This window comes from Condylura cristata, unplaced genomic scaffold (genome assembly GCF_000260355.1).
Source record: "Condylura cristata isolate star-nosed mole 26May11 unplaced genomic scaffold, ConCri1.0 scaffold00007, whole genome shotgun sequence".
NCBI classification, from domain to species: domain Eukaryota; kingdom Metazoa; phylum Chordata; class Mammalia; order Eulipotyphla; family Talpidae; genus Condylura; species Condylura cristata.
This window is the reverse complement of record NW_004567108.1, coordinates 33,290,073-33,303,001: the sequence shown is the minus strand read 5'-3', so window position 1 is coordinate 33,303,001 and position 12,929 is coordinate 33,290,073. Positions and strand designations below refer to the sequence as shown.

The 12,929-nt window shown below is 40.2% G+C and overlaps 1 protein-coding gene across 1 annotated transcript in view; it reads left to right on the top strand.

Moving 5' to 3' along the window:
* The first annotated feature begins 935 nt into the window (after positions 1 to 935).
* ZFYVE16 (zinc finger, FYVE domain containing 16) overlaps positions 936 to 12,929 on the top strand; it is a 43,733-nt gene continuing 31,739 nt past the window's right edge. The window contains exons 1-2 of the mRNA XM_012721893.1: positions 936 to 1,102; positions 12,477 to 12,585. Of these exons, the coding sequence (XP_012577347.1) occupies positions 12,516 to 12,585 (70 nt within the window). The 5' untranslated portion in view covers positions 936 to 1,102; positions 12,477 to 12,515. The remainder of the gene's footprint in view (positions 1,103 to 12,476; positions 12,586 to 12,929) is intronic.

Here is a 12,929-nt window from a genome sequence, read left to right as displayed (position 1 = left end):
ATACCTCCCCCATATTAGAGAAAATGGATAATGTACTTTGTAGAATAATTCTTAGGATTAAATGAGATGCTTTAAGTAAACCATTTAATGCAGCGTCTGATACACAGCAGATGCTCAATAAAGTATTCAATGAATAATTTATTCAATGAATTCCAGTGTTGAACTTAAACCCCACGATTTCATTTCAGAGTTTAGGAAAATGAAGATTAGAGATGAACTATCGCTGGGAAATCACCAATATAGTTGTTAATGCAGATTTAAGAGTTGAACACTAATTCTCAAATTTTCACCACAAATCACAACTGGCCTAAATATCCCTGAGCTATATATAACGTTGCAGGGTTTTTTTTTTTGAAAGATCAGTATCAAACTTATAAACTCCTTAGCAAATGTTGTGTTCGCTCTCCCTAGTTTCTAATGTCCTGATGCCTGGGAAGGGCAGAATCTTTGGAAATGGTCAGCAGGCTTGACGGTGGCAGGGCGCCAGCGCGTTAGGGGAGCGGAGATTGCAAGACTAGTTTGATGCACAAAGTTAGGTTTTGGAGAAGGGCAGCATTGCCCGCAGCAGGCTCAATCAGTAGACCGGCAGGCGGATGTGTCCGGTACAGGCCGGAGCGGCTCGGCGACTCGGCGGACGCCTGAGGCTAGGGGTGGGGGAAGCTGCGTCTAGGTCAGCGAAGGGCAAAGGAAGCCGGACACTGATGACGCGGATCGCCTCCCCATTCCACTTCAGAGTTTAGGAAACTCCGGGGCGTCTAGTGCGAAACCGTATCCAGATGTAAGGCAGGATCTTCAGACATAGCCGTCACCCCAGAACTTTCGCAGGTACTTCCGGTAAGAACCTGGAGCCCCCGGCTCTGGCCCCGCAAAGCAGCGCGCAGGCGCCTGGGACCTGTCGGCCACGGCGGCCGCGGAGGAAGGGGGCGTGAGAGTCGGCGAAAAGCTTCCTCTGCGCCTGCGCCGTCTGCTCTCCCTGTCCCAGGGGGAAAACAAACCCGGAGCCGACGTCGCGCACTCCGGGGACTCCCGGCCGGGTCGCTCTTCACGCTTCCAGTACGGCTTTGAGTCAGGTCTCCCGGAAGCTCTGCGGGGGTGTGGGGAGGTAAGAACACCCCATAGCAGACGTCTTGGCCTCTCCTCACCCCTGCTGCCCTCTCGGAGGGGGCGGGACGGCCCCTGGAGCTGTCGCCCTGGGCTGGGGATTTGGCCCTACGCTTCCTCCCGGGGTTGAGCCAGGACCCCCCCCACACACACACCCATTCCTTTGCCAACCCCCCGAAGCCTCCCAGGGAACGCCACCCTCATACCTCGCGTCCCCTGCGGGGAGCCCCGAGGGCCTGGCTGGGCCGTGCGGGAAATCTCGGCGGCTGTTTGCCGGGTCCCACCCACCCGGGTGCGGCGAGTGCTCGACCCGCGGGGGAAGCGACCCCGGTGGCGGGTGGGGGAGGGAGACGCGCCCCCAGGTCCGCCTGACCCGCCTGGGGAGGGGACTGTCGTTTTTGCGGAGTGGTGGCCTCTGCGCAGACAGGTCTCGGTGCACGCAGATAAATCTGTCATCGCCGCTCACGCTCTGGCAAAAATCGGTCTCGCAGCGATGCTTCTCGTCATTTTAGACCAGAAGGATGCGGTCGTGTTGCTTCCCACTACCTTTTCTTTGGTACCTTTGAAAAATTTCGAAAGATGACTTAACTTTATACTCTTAACTTATTTACTGTGATCGCAAAATATTCCCAACCACGGGCGTTCTTGTTTTCTTTACTCTTTATGGACATCAGTTCCATGTGATGTTTATTTAACAAAATAGACAATTTGTTGGTCGAATCAGTTACTTTCATATACCCTTTTGAGCCTGTTTGTCTTTTGCATTGTTTGAAATTTGATGGTTTGACTTCATACAGTTATATGTAATTTTCACCTACTTTTAATACTGAATTGGCAGTATCAAAAAAATTTTTTTAAATATAATAAAGAACGAGAAGAAATCAACATTAACTCCACTATTTGAAGGTAATCAACCATGGGTTGGCTTAATTCCAGATAGTATAGAATTCAGGATAGACCAAAGATTGAAAACAAGCAGTTTGGCAGGAGTCTGCTGTGCTTTCTCTCACTTCATAGGTAAGGTAGAAATAGTTGAGTGAAGAACTAAAGAGAATGTGATTTTTTTTAAAAAAACAATTTCTTAAATGTACAGTAGGTTCCATGACACTTCATTCTAGCTATTGTTGGCAAAAGATGTTATGGTAGGGAATCCATAAGTTTAAATAGGAATGGAATTAAGGGCCACCATTGCCATAGGCCCAAAGAGCATTTTACTTTTTTTTTTTTTTTTTTGAGATTTAGTTATTTACGCATACAGAACTGGGATACAGGACAGATGTGAGGGTGGGTGGGGGAGAGCACTCACCATAGGCAAAGTGGGGAGCAGAACAGGCAGATCAACACTGCTGAGGAAGCAGTTTGCTGGTGGGGAGAGGTTGGCTCCCTCATGTGTGTTGCCTCCCTGGCTAGGGATTGAATTCAGGCTGCTGTGACTGCGGATGGCTTCCTAGTACTGTGCTTTAACCCATTGCGCCACCAGGGAGGGCCCTTTTTGTTTTTTTTAAGATTTATTTTATTGGCCCACCCTGGTAGCACAATGGGTTAGGAGCAGCACTGCAAGCTAGCTGCAGCTGCTTCAGTGCAAGTTCAATCCCCAGATGGGAGGTGATCCATATGGCACAGCAGACCTCTCCTGCCCGCCAGCTGCTCCCCTCAGGAGTGTTTATGCACACAGAACTGGGGTTCAAGCCAGAGGTGTAAGGGCCGTGTAGAGGAATCACCAGCTTCGGAGCAGAACAGGCAGCTCGAAGTAGCTGCTGAGGGGGAGCAACAGGCATGACCAGAGAGGTCTGGTGCACTTTAACCTGTTGCACCCCAGGGAGAGCCCAGGAGCATTTTGCTTTTGACCAGATTTCTTAGTTCCACGTGTGGCCAGGGGGCCGTTCCCTGCGGCCAGTGCTGTTAGCTCCTCCATTTTCTTCTGCTCATCTTTCTGTTTCTGCTAGAATGCCTTATCTTCCCTGTTCACCCCCTTGGCCTGTTTGTCAGGCTGCTTCAGGTGCTTCTTGCTCCCTTTGGGTCTGTGGTCTCTTCCTCCAAAACCTGCCCTCACTATGTTACTTAAGTTGAGATTTTAGATGTAGTTGGATTGCCTGTTTTTTGCCAAACGTTATTTTTTAGACTTTTCCCTATGCTTAAAAAAACAACTCCATGAATATATTATGATTTTTTGATTGCAAAAATAATATATGAGCAACTTATCTTTTGAAACAGTTGTATTACAGCTGAAGCGAAATTCCGATTTATCATTCCCATTCAAAATGTCATATAAATAAAGGGTATCATAGTTTATTTATCCCACAGAGATTCAGGGCTAATAAAGTATTTGTTTTTAATTAAGCATATTGACCATGTTATACATCAAACCTCAGAAAAATTTTAAATATTTAAAAATAAAAAACCCATTTTATATATATTATATTTAAAAATATTTTGATTGAAAAACTACTGTGAAATTTACTAAGAAGGGTAGCATTGTTTTCTATATTTTGAACTACTTTTATAACTTTATAAGAGAAAGCTATATTCCTACGCTTTTGTGTTAAATCCGGTGAGACATATGAAGAAAGTATTAAGCATGTTAAGGGGCTTATTTAGAAAAGAAAGGCTTCCTCCACCAAATAATTCTCTCAGTGACTCCCAGGGGAGTCTGGGAAAGGTGATTTAACTTTAGAAGCTGTTAGGTTCTTTACAGCTGTTAGGTGATTTAACTTTAAGAAGCTGTTAGGTTCTTTACAGACATTACAACATAGTAATGACTCCTGTTTATTTTCTTAAAATAAAAATTTTAAAACCTAAAAAAAAATTTAGTGCTGTGTGCTTCTGCTCCACTACCATTGTTTCTGTAGAAGAATTTCCCATAATGTGTGTACTTTTTAGTAGTTTTCATAGACATAAAAAAATACTTTGGGGCCCTCCCTGGTGGCGCAGCGGGTTAAAGCACTGCACTGAGAAGCTAAAGCCATTTCCGCATGAGTTCGATTCCCGCCTGCCCCGGAGGTGACCACATGGCGTGGCAGACCTGTCCTGACCCGCCCACTGCTCCCCTCAGCAGTGTACCTTGATCATCTGCCTGTTCTGCTTCCCACTCTGTCTCTGGTGAATCCTATCACCCTCCACATCTTTGGCCTGTACCCCAGTTCTGTATGAATAAATAAATAAATCTTTAAAAAAAAAAATACTTTGATGATTGCACATTTATATATTGTGTCCTGATGTTTAGATGAATTCAGTTCATGATTAGTGTAACATACTTGAATATTTCTAAAAAAAGAATTGTTAATCAAGGGCTAGGAATCTTTTGAAAATATTGGTACATATTGTCACATTGTTTCCCTAATGGGGTGTATCTGCTTACATCTGATAATTTATATCAGCAGTATCTGAGGTGCTTTTTTGTCCTTTAACCTTACCATTACTGAGTACTTTTATCATTTAAAAAATTAAGTTCATATTTAATAGACAACAAATAGTATGTGTTCTAATTCTCTTACTTTGATACTGCATTGCGCATTTTATCATCTTACTAATTGTCTGTTCATTGTATTTACCCACTATAACAGTGTCTAGGTGTTTTTCTAACAGATTTTTTATTATCTTTTTATATTGTGAGAATTCATGCTGTAATTTTTTAAAGAAAGTTACAAAATTTTCTTTTTTCCCCTGTTAAAAAAGTAGTACATTTTTTGTAAAAGGAGTAAAATACTGTTGAGATATAGTATGTAGGTGTGAGTGGCTTATATAATCTCAGATATCATTCCTTTAAATAAATTTTCATTGATGCTTTACATCATTATATGTTTCAGATACAACATTGTAATTCTCTACCTGTCAATAATTCCAACACTACCAAAAGTCTAGTTTCCATCTGTTACCCATATATATATATATATAGTTTAAAATTTACATACTTATGCATACAAGAACTGGGGTACAGGCCAGAGGTTTGGAGGTGCTAGAGGGTTCACCAGCAAGAGGATGGGAACCAGGGTAGGCAGATCTACTGAAATCCACTGCTGAGGGGAGCAGCTGGTGGGACAGGAGGGGTCTGCTGTGCCATGTGGGTTAGCTGCCTGGCTGGGGTGGCTCTCATGCCACAGTGGGCATGAGCTAACCTCTTCCGCCACCAGGGAGGCCCTGTTAGCCTCTTTATACCTTTTACCTGTCCTCAAGCCCCATTTTATTTTCCTGTGCTTGTGCTAATATTTCCTTTTGCAATTTGTAAATACGGTTTGTGAAATTTTGTGATTTGATTTTTCTGTCATTTAAAATTATGTACTGAGTATTTTTCTAGAGATGCACATAACTGTGTAAAGTTTTATCTAGAGTGGCTTTGGTAACACTAATTGTGGTCTTCAGTCATCTGATGCTGCCCTCTTCTGTATTTTCTTCCTACGTGATCTCATCCATTAACAGCTATGTGCTACCAGTTCCCAAATTTTATCTGTCTCAGCCTTCTCTCCTGTATTCCAGATTCTTATATTCAGCTGCCTATTGGACACACCTTCCCCACGATGTTCTCAAGGTACTTCCATCAGCAGTCTAAACCCGAACTCATATTTTCCCCTCTGTGCTGTTCCTCTTTTGTATTGCCTGCCATGGTATGGTAACCGTGCTGCTCAGTGACCCATGACGGAAGCCTGACAGTAATCCTAGATTTCTTCTTTGCTTTCACTCTCCAGAAGTTCCCATTCTTTACCACTTTTATAGTTATCTCCTTTCCATTTGTACAGTACTGTGCTGTCTCAGCTTAGGCCCTTATCATCTCTTACCAAAACAAACTTAGGACCCTCCTTACAATGGTAGTGTTGGTTTTCTGATTAATCATGTTGCTGCTAGTTTTATTTTAAACATGAAGAGATTTCTTAGAAACTATTTTTAGTAAAAAAATCTATTTGCAAATTTTAACTGAGGGAAAATATCATCTAAAGCAGATTGTACTATGTACACATAAATAAACTTTAGATTGGGAAGTATATCTTTTATTTCTTTTGTGTCTCCTGCACATTGTTTATTATTGGCACAGTAAGTATATCTCAGCTGATTAACCTGGAAAGTATGTGCATCTTTTTTTTTTTTTAAAGATTATATATTCATACAGAACTGGGGTACGGGCCAGAGATGCAGAGGGTGAGAGGATTCACCAGAGATAGAATGGGGAACAGAACAGGCAGATCGATGAAGTACACTGCTGAAGGGAGCAGCGGGCGGGTCAGGATAGGTCTGCCACACCATGTGGTCACCGCTGGGCAGGCGGGAATAGAACTCATGCGGAAGTGGCTTCAGCTCTCTAGTGTTGTGCTTTAACCCACTGTGCCACCACGGAGGGCCCAGTATGTACATCTTAATAATACTTAATGGTACAAGATTCCAGTGTACAGGCCCTCCCTGCTGGTGCAGCAGGTTAAAGTGCAGCACTATAAGCGAGCCAGCTGCTTCAGTTTGAGTTCGATCCCTGCCTGCCTCGGAGGTGACCACATGGCATGACCCTCCTGCTGCTCCCCTCAGCAGTGTACTTCATTGATGGGCCTGTTCCTCTCCGCGCTCTTTTCTCTAGTGAACCCTCTCATTGCCCCTGCGCCTCTGGCCTGCACCCCAGTTCAGTATGCATAAATAAATAAATCTTAAAAAAAAAAAAGATTCCAGTGTACAGTATTTGCATTGTTATACATTGTATAAATTGTTTATCAATTTTTATAAACAAATAATTTGTTTATATTATCTTAAAATTATCTTACCATTTTTGATTTCGTAGACATCTCACATAATGCTGCTTAGCATATTGCTATATACATAGATCCTCAGTAACTAATGACTTGTAATTTCTTAGAAAAAGATTAGAAATGCTATTTCTATACCTAATTTACAGTCCCTGTACTTTATTATTTTTTTGTACTTTGTTTATTCAGTTCCATTACTGCTTTTTGCTATTTTATTCTTTTTTTTTTTTTTTAAGATTTATTTATTTATGCATACAGAACTGGAGTACAGGCCAGAGGTGGGGGCAGGAGAAGATTCACCAGAGACAGAGTAGGGAGTAGAACAGACTGATTTACTGAAGTACACTGCTGAGAGGAGCAGTGGGTGGGTAAGGAGAGGTCTGCCATATGTGGGTCACCAACCTGGCAGGTGATCGAAATTCATGCTGTAGTGGCTGCAGTTGCTTCATAGTGCTGTGCTTTAAACCTGTTGTGCCACCAGGGAGGGCCCTCTGTTTTATTTATTCTTAATGTAGTATTGATGAGGGATACCTGTAAATAGTCAAATAATTCTAAAACTTACAATGAAAAACAATATTCCTTCTGTCTCCTGAATACCAAGATCCAGAAGCAGCCTTTCTCCATCAGCATTCCTCATTAGAATCACAAAGCACAGAAAATAATTCCCCCAGGGATTTCATATAACTAGAAACACTTTAGATGTATAGAAGTTAATTTGTCATATAAATTAGAAGCTTTCTGTTTTTAAAGCCTAATTAGTTAACTAGGCTGTTATTTTTCTCTGAATTAATGTATATCTAATTCTTTTCACTTCTAGTTTTTTCAAATAACATGTTTATATAGGATCTCCCCTTTCTACCATTTGCCAAGTTCATGTAGAAGATAGAAATTTAGGATTGTTGCATCAACCTTAATACACTACATTGCACTTCTCACTCCCCCCCACATATTATTTGTAAGTTTGTTACATGTTAATTTTAGGTTAAATCATTATTTAGTCTTTACATCATTTAACTATGTTAATATTGTGCACAGCTGAGTCTGGTGGTATATTGTGATGATAACTCCTAATATAATTGTTTTTTCTCAGAGTTTACAATTAGCTTAGTTATATCTTTCTTGCATGGGTCTTTATAACAGTTATAGCTTTTATTTTTTTTATTTAATCTATTAACCATCCTTTAGAGAAGATGTATAAAGCTCCTTTTAGCAGATTCAGTCATATCCGACACTGTTTTGTAACATTCCTATAATTGTGTATCACTCTGCTGTCCACTTCTGGTTGCGCTCTAGGTCTGTTGCTGTCTCCCTGGAGGGTCCTTTTGTGATTGTCTGTGGATTCCATTTATTTCTTCCATGTTGGGTAGCTTGGTGTTTTCCTCATGTTACAGAGTGAATCTTGTAGCTTCCTGAAGAAAACTGAATAGGAGACAGATTTGAGGGGTTCTTACATACCTAAACATAGTTTACTGTTTGTTCTTACATGTGTTAAGAAATACATGATTTGCGTAACCAGTTTCACAGGTGAATAGTCTATAAAAACCTTACAGATTGTACGGTTTAAATATAGTTCAAGCCACTGAGCTTGAAAAAGTAGGTTCCATAGATGTAAAAGTATTGTACCAATCATCCCAAAGTAAATGCATATTTACCCCACTTCTAAGTATAAACTATACATCTTTTTAAAATCCTACCATCACACTTGCTTGATAACTGGTTGTAGACTCTAAGATGCAAATAATTTACTTTTTTTAAAGCTTTGTTTTTATTATGCATACAAGAACTGGGGTATAGACCAGAGGTGCAGGGGAGGGGAAAGGTGAGAGGATTCACCAGGGACAGAGTGGGGAGCATAACTGGCAGATCTACTGAAATAAAGCTGGTTGAGGCAGGAGATGTCTGCCAGGGATGGAACTCAGGCCAAAGCAGTGATAGCATGATAGGGCTGTGACTTAACTCCTACGCCACCCGGGAGACATACAGATCATTTACTTGGAATTTCAGAGGCCATTATTTTCTAGCTACTGGTATTAAATATTGAGAAAATTAATACCAGATATGATAACCAGCTGGCCTATTATTTCTCTCTGAAACCATTTATATCTATTCACTAAGTATATATTAAACACATTTTATGTGATAGGCACTGGCCAAAATACTTGTAATATATGAATGAACAAATATATAAGAGGTATCTTTCTGGTACTATAAAATGCACCATGCTGGCCCTCCCTGGTGGCACAGCGGGTTAAAGCACAGCACTAAGAAGCTAAAGCCACTTCCGCATGAGTTCGATTCCCGCCTGCCCCGGAGGTGACCACATGGCATGACCCGCCGGCTGCTCCCCTCAGCAGTGTGCTTCGTCGATCTGTCTGTTCTGCTCCCCGCTCTGTCTCTGGTGAATCCTCTCACCCTCCACATCTCTGGCCTGTACCCTAGTTCTGTATGAATAAATAAATAAATCTTAAAAAAAAATGCGCCATGCTAATTTTGTATATTTTCTGCCCCAAACTTAGAATCAGCTGTTTATCCATAGAGCCTTGGTTCCTTTTGCTAGAGAAAACAATACCTAAGTGTGCTTATTGCTATTGGGGTGTGCCCTGTGCCCTTTCAGCTGATAGCATGAGAAATAATATAGTTATGCTTAATATCTAAAAGTACCTTAAAAAATAGCACTTGTGAGCCCTCCCTGGTGGCGCAGCCGGTTAAAGCACTGCACTGAGAAGCTAAAGCCACTTCCGCATGAGTTCGATTCCCGCCTGCCCCGGAGGTGACCACATGGCGTGGCAGACCTCTCCTGACCCGCCCGCTGCTCCCCTCAGCAGTGTACTTTCTCGATCTGCAGGTTCTGGCTCCCCACTCTGTCTCTGGTGAAGCCTCTCACCGCCCCTGAGCCTCTGGCCTGTACCCCAGTTCTGTATGTACAAATGAATAAATCTTTTAAAAAAAAATAGCACTTGTGTAACCATTGGACTATATTAAGCTAAGCATACTTATTCTGGTATCTCCTTTGAGTAAATGCATTACCACATGAATCATTTTAGCTTTCTCCCCTTCCTTATCTATATAACTTTCCCCTCCAACAGTGAGAAACCTGGCTTCCGTCATTAGCTGTCCATTTACTTTATTTTAGTGTCAGCATACATAGATGGTGGTTTCAGAATTGTTAACTGGTACCCACACAGGAAACAGCTGTGTCAACTAGAGTACAGTGCATGTGGTCCTTTTGCCTTGAGTCTTACACACTCCACACTCTTCTGAAGGTAGCACTTTATTCCTCCACATACTTTTTTCAGTAAGGTTGTTTTATACATTTGTATAAATGTATAAATGCTGCATTTCATTCTGAGATTGTCTGGACTTCTAAATATTTTTTTTAAATTTGCATATGTCAAGGTTGTAAAGTTCTGTTGTTACTGATAAGTGTTTACTGTCCTGTATCTCCAGTATGATATCATACAAAATAGTTTCACCACACTAAAATATCCACTGGACTTTATCTTTTCAACCCTTTGTCACTCAAACCACAGGCAGTCACTTACGTGTTTACTATCTCTGTAGTTTTACCATTTGTAGAGTGTGGATGTACCACAGTTTACTTACCCAGTCACTGGCTAAAGGACAAAATTTGAGTGCATTCTAAACTTTGCCACTTTCAAATGTGGTTGCTATAATTTTTTTAAAGATTTTTTTATATATACATACAGAACTGAGGTACAGGCCAGAGATGCAGGGGCGGTAAGAGGATTCACCAGAGACAATAGTAGGGCGCAGAAAAGGCAGATTGACGAAGTACAGTGCTGAGGGGAGCAGCGGACGGGTCAGAAGAGGTCTGCTGCGCCATGTGGGTTATCTCCAGGGCTGGGGATCAAACTCTACACTGAAGCAGCTGTGGCTAGCTTGCAGTGCTGCATCCTAACCTGTTGTGCCACCAGGGAGGGCCATTCTATAAATTTTTAATCTAAGTTCTTAGTGGATTTAAATCTTTAAATCAGTTGGGTAAATGGCTAGCAGTATGATCATTTGATCATATGGTAAGACTGTTCAGTTTTGTAAGAAATTGTCAAGCTTCTTACAAAGTGACTTCTATTTTGTATTCCCAACAGTAATAAAAGGGAGTTCTTGCTGTTCAGCATCTTCATAGTCTTTGTTTTTGTCAACTTTTTAAAATTTTAGTCATTGTAATAGATGTGAAATATTTCATTGTCTTAATCTGCAGTTCTCTAAACACAGATAGTGTTGATTTTATTTTTACGTGTTTATTTACCATCTTTTTGTCATCTTTGGTGAAGAGCTCTGTTCAGAACTCTTATCTTTTCAAAATTGCATTGCTTGTTTTTTAAACTTATTTACTCTTAGTTTATTATATTTTTTTAAAAAGATTTATTGTATGCATACAAGAGCTGAGGTGTAGGCCAGGGGTGTGGTAGATGAGAGGATTCACCAGAGACAGAGTGGGGAGCAGAATAGGCAGATCAACTGGAATACACTGCTGAAGGGAGCAATGGGCGGGACAGGAGAGGTCTGCTACGCCAGGTGTATTCTTTCCTTGATCAGGGAAAGAACTCTGCTGCAGTCGCTGATGCTAACTTCATAGTGATAAGGCTAACCCTTTGCACTACCAGGGAGGCCCACTTTTTTAAAATTACAGAATGTTAAGGGTTTCTTCTAGATTTTTGTTTTGAACATACATGTTTTGCAAATGTTATCTCTCAGTTTTTGTCTTTTCATTCTCTTAAAAGGAACTTTTTCAGAGGAGGTAATTTTAACAAAGTCAAGCTTACCAATTATTTTTTTGTTTCAGAAATCAGTAAAATCATCATATCCAAAATTTGTAGAATCTCTTATATTTTCTTCAATAGGTGTTTTGGTATTACACTTTACATTTAGGCCCACTTTCTGTTTTAAATGCATTTTTTATGTAAGCAATAAGATCTGTGTATCTAGGTTCATAGAAGTGTTCAGTATTTTTTGTACCACTTGTTGAAAAGACTGTCCTTCTCTTAAAATTGCCTTTACCCCTTCGTTAAGTATCAGTGACTATGTTAGAGCGATCTGTTCTGGGCTCTCTCTTCTGTTCCATCATCTACTTGTTTCTTGTTGTGCCACTACTACTTTGCCCTTATTACTGTAACCTTGGTGTAAGTTTTCAAATTAGAGGATGAGGCCTCAGTCTTGTTCTTCTTCACTTATGTGGTGGCCATTCTAGGAAAACTTTAGAATATTTTTCATGTGTACACTAAAATCAGTTTTCCTGTAATTTCTATTCTTAGCATGAGTTTTCAGTCTTTTTTCTATTTTAGGTATCTTAAGGCTCTGTGTATCTGCTGAACTAACATTTTGCTGAATCCTACTAATTTTTGTATGTGGTATTTTAGTTGATGGTACCATTTTTAGCTTTATGATGTCTTCTTTACTCAGGAGTTAGAGAAATGATTTTAAATTTACAATAGCTTATTGATGTAGTTATTGTCAGAGTTGATTTTTATGTCATCTTTATATATAGTCATTTTCCCCACCTACGTTATAGATCCCGCTAAACAATATTCTTAAGTTTTATTTGTATCTAATTTCCAAGTTTCTTGGCATGCAGTGAATGGCGTAATATTTATATATTAGACAGTTGAATGAATTATCATTCTTTCTATTTTCTAGGCATACAGGAATTAAATCCTGAATAAACCTACAAGTAAGATGGACAGTTACTTTAAGGCAGCGGTCAGTGATTTGGACAAACTTCTTGATGATTTTGAACAAAATCCAGGTTTGTTGATTTTTTTATTTTTATCACTAATGGAATTTTATTTATTTTTAATAAATGATTTTTGTTATTGAAATAATGAAAGTTTAATGTCTAGTTCACTTATTTCTGGTATAATGTACTCAGTAAAATTTGGCTTCACTTTTGTTCACATGATATCTTATCTTACATAAAGCTTTTTCTATTTCATTGTAGTATATTAGTTTATTCTTACCCTGAATGGAACCAGTAGTCAGAAAACTAGAGGAAGCTAGAATTTTAGCTAAAAGAAAAACCTTTAAAATAAAAATCGGGGCTGATTAAAAAGAACTTGAAAGCTTTAGGTAAATGGGCATTTTATTACCATA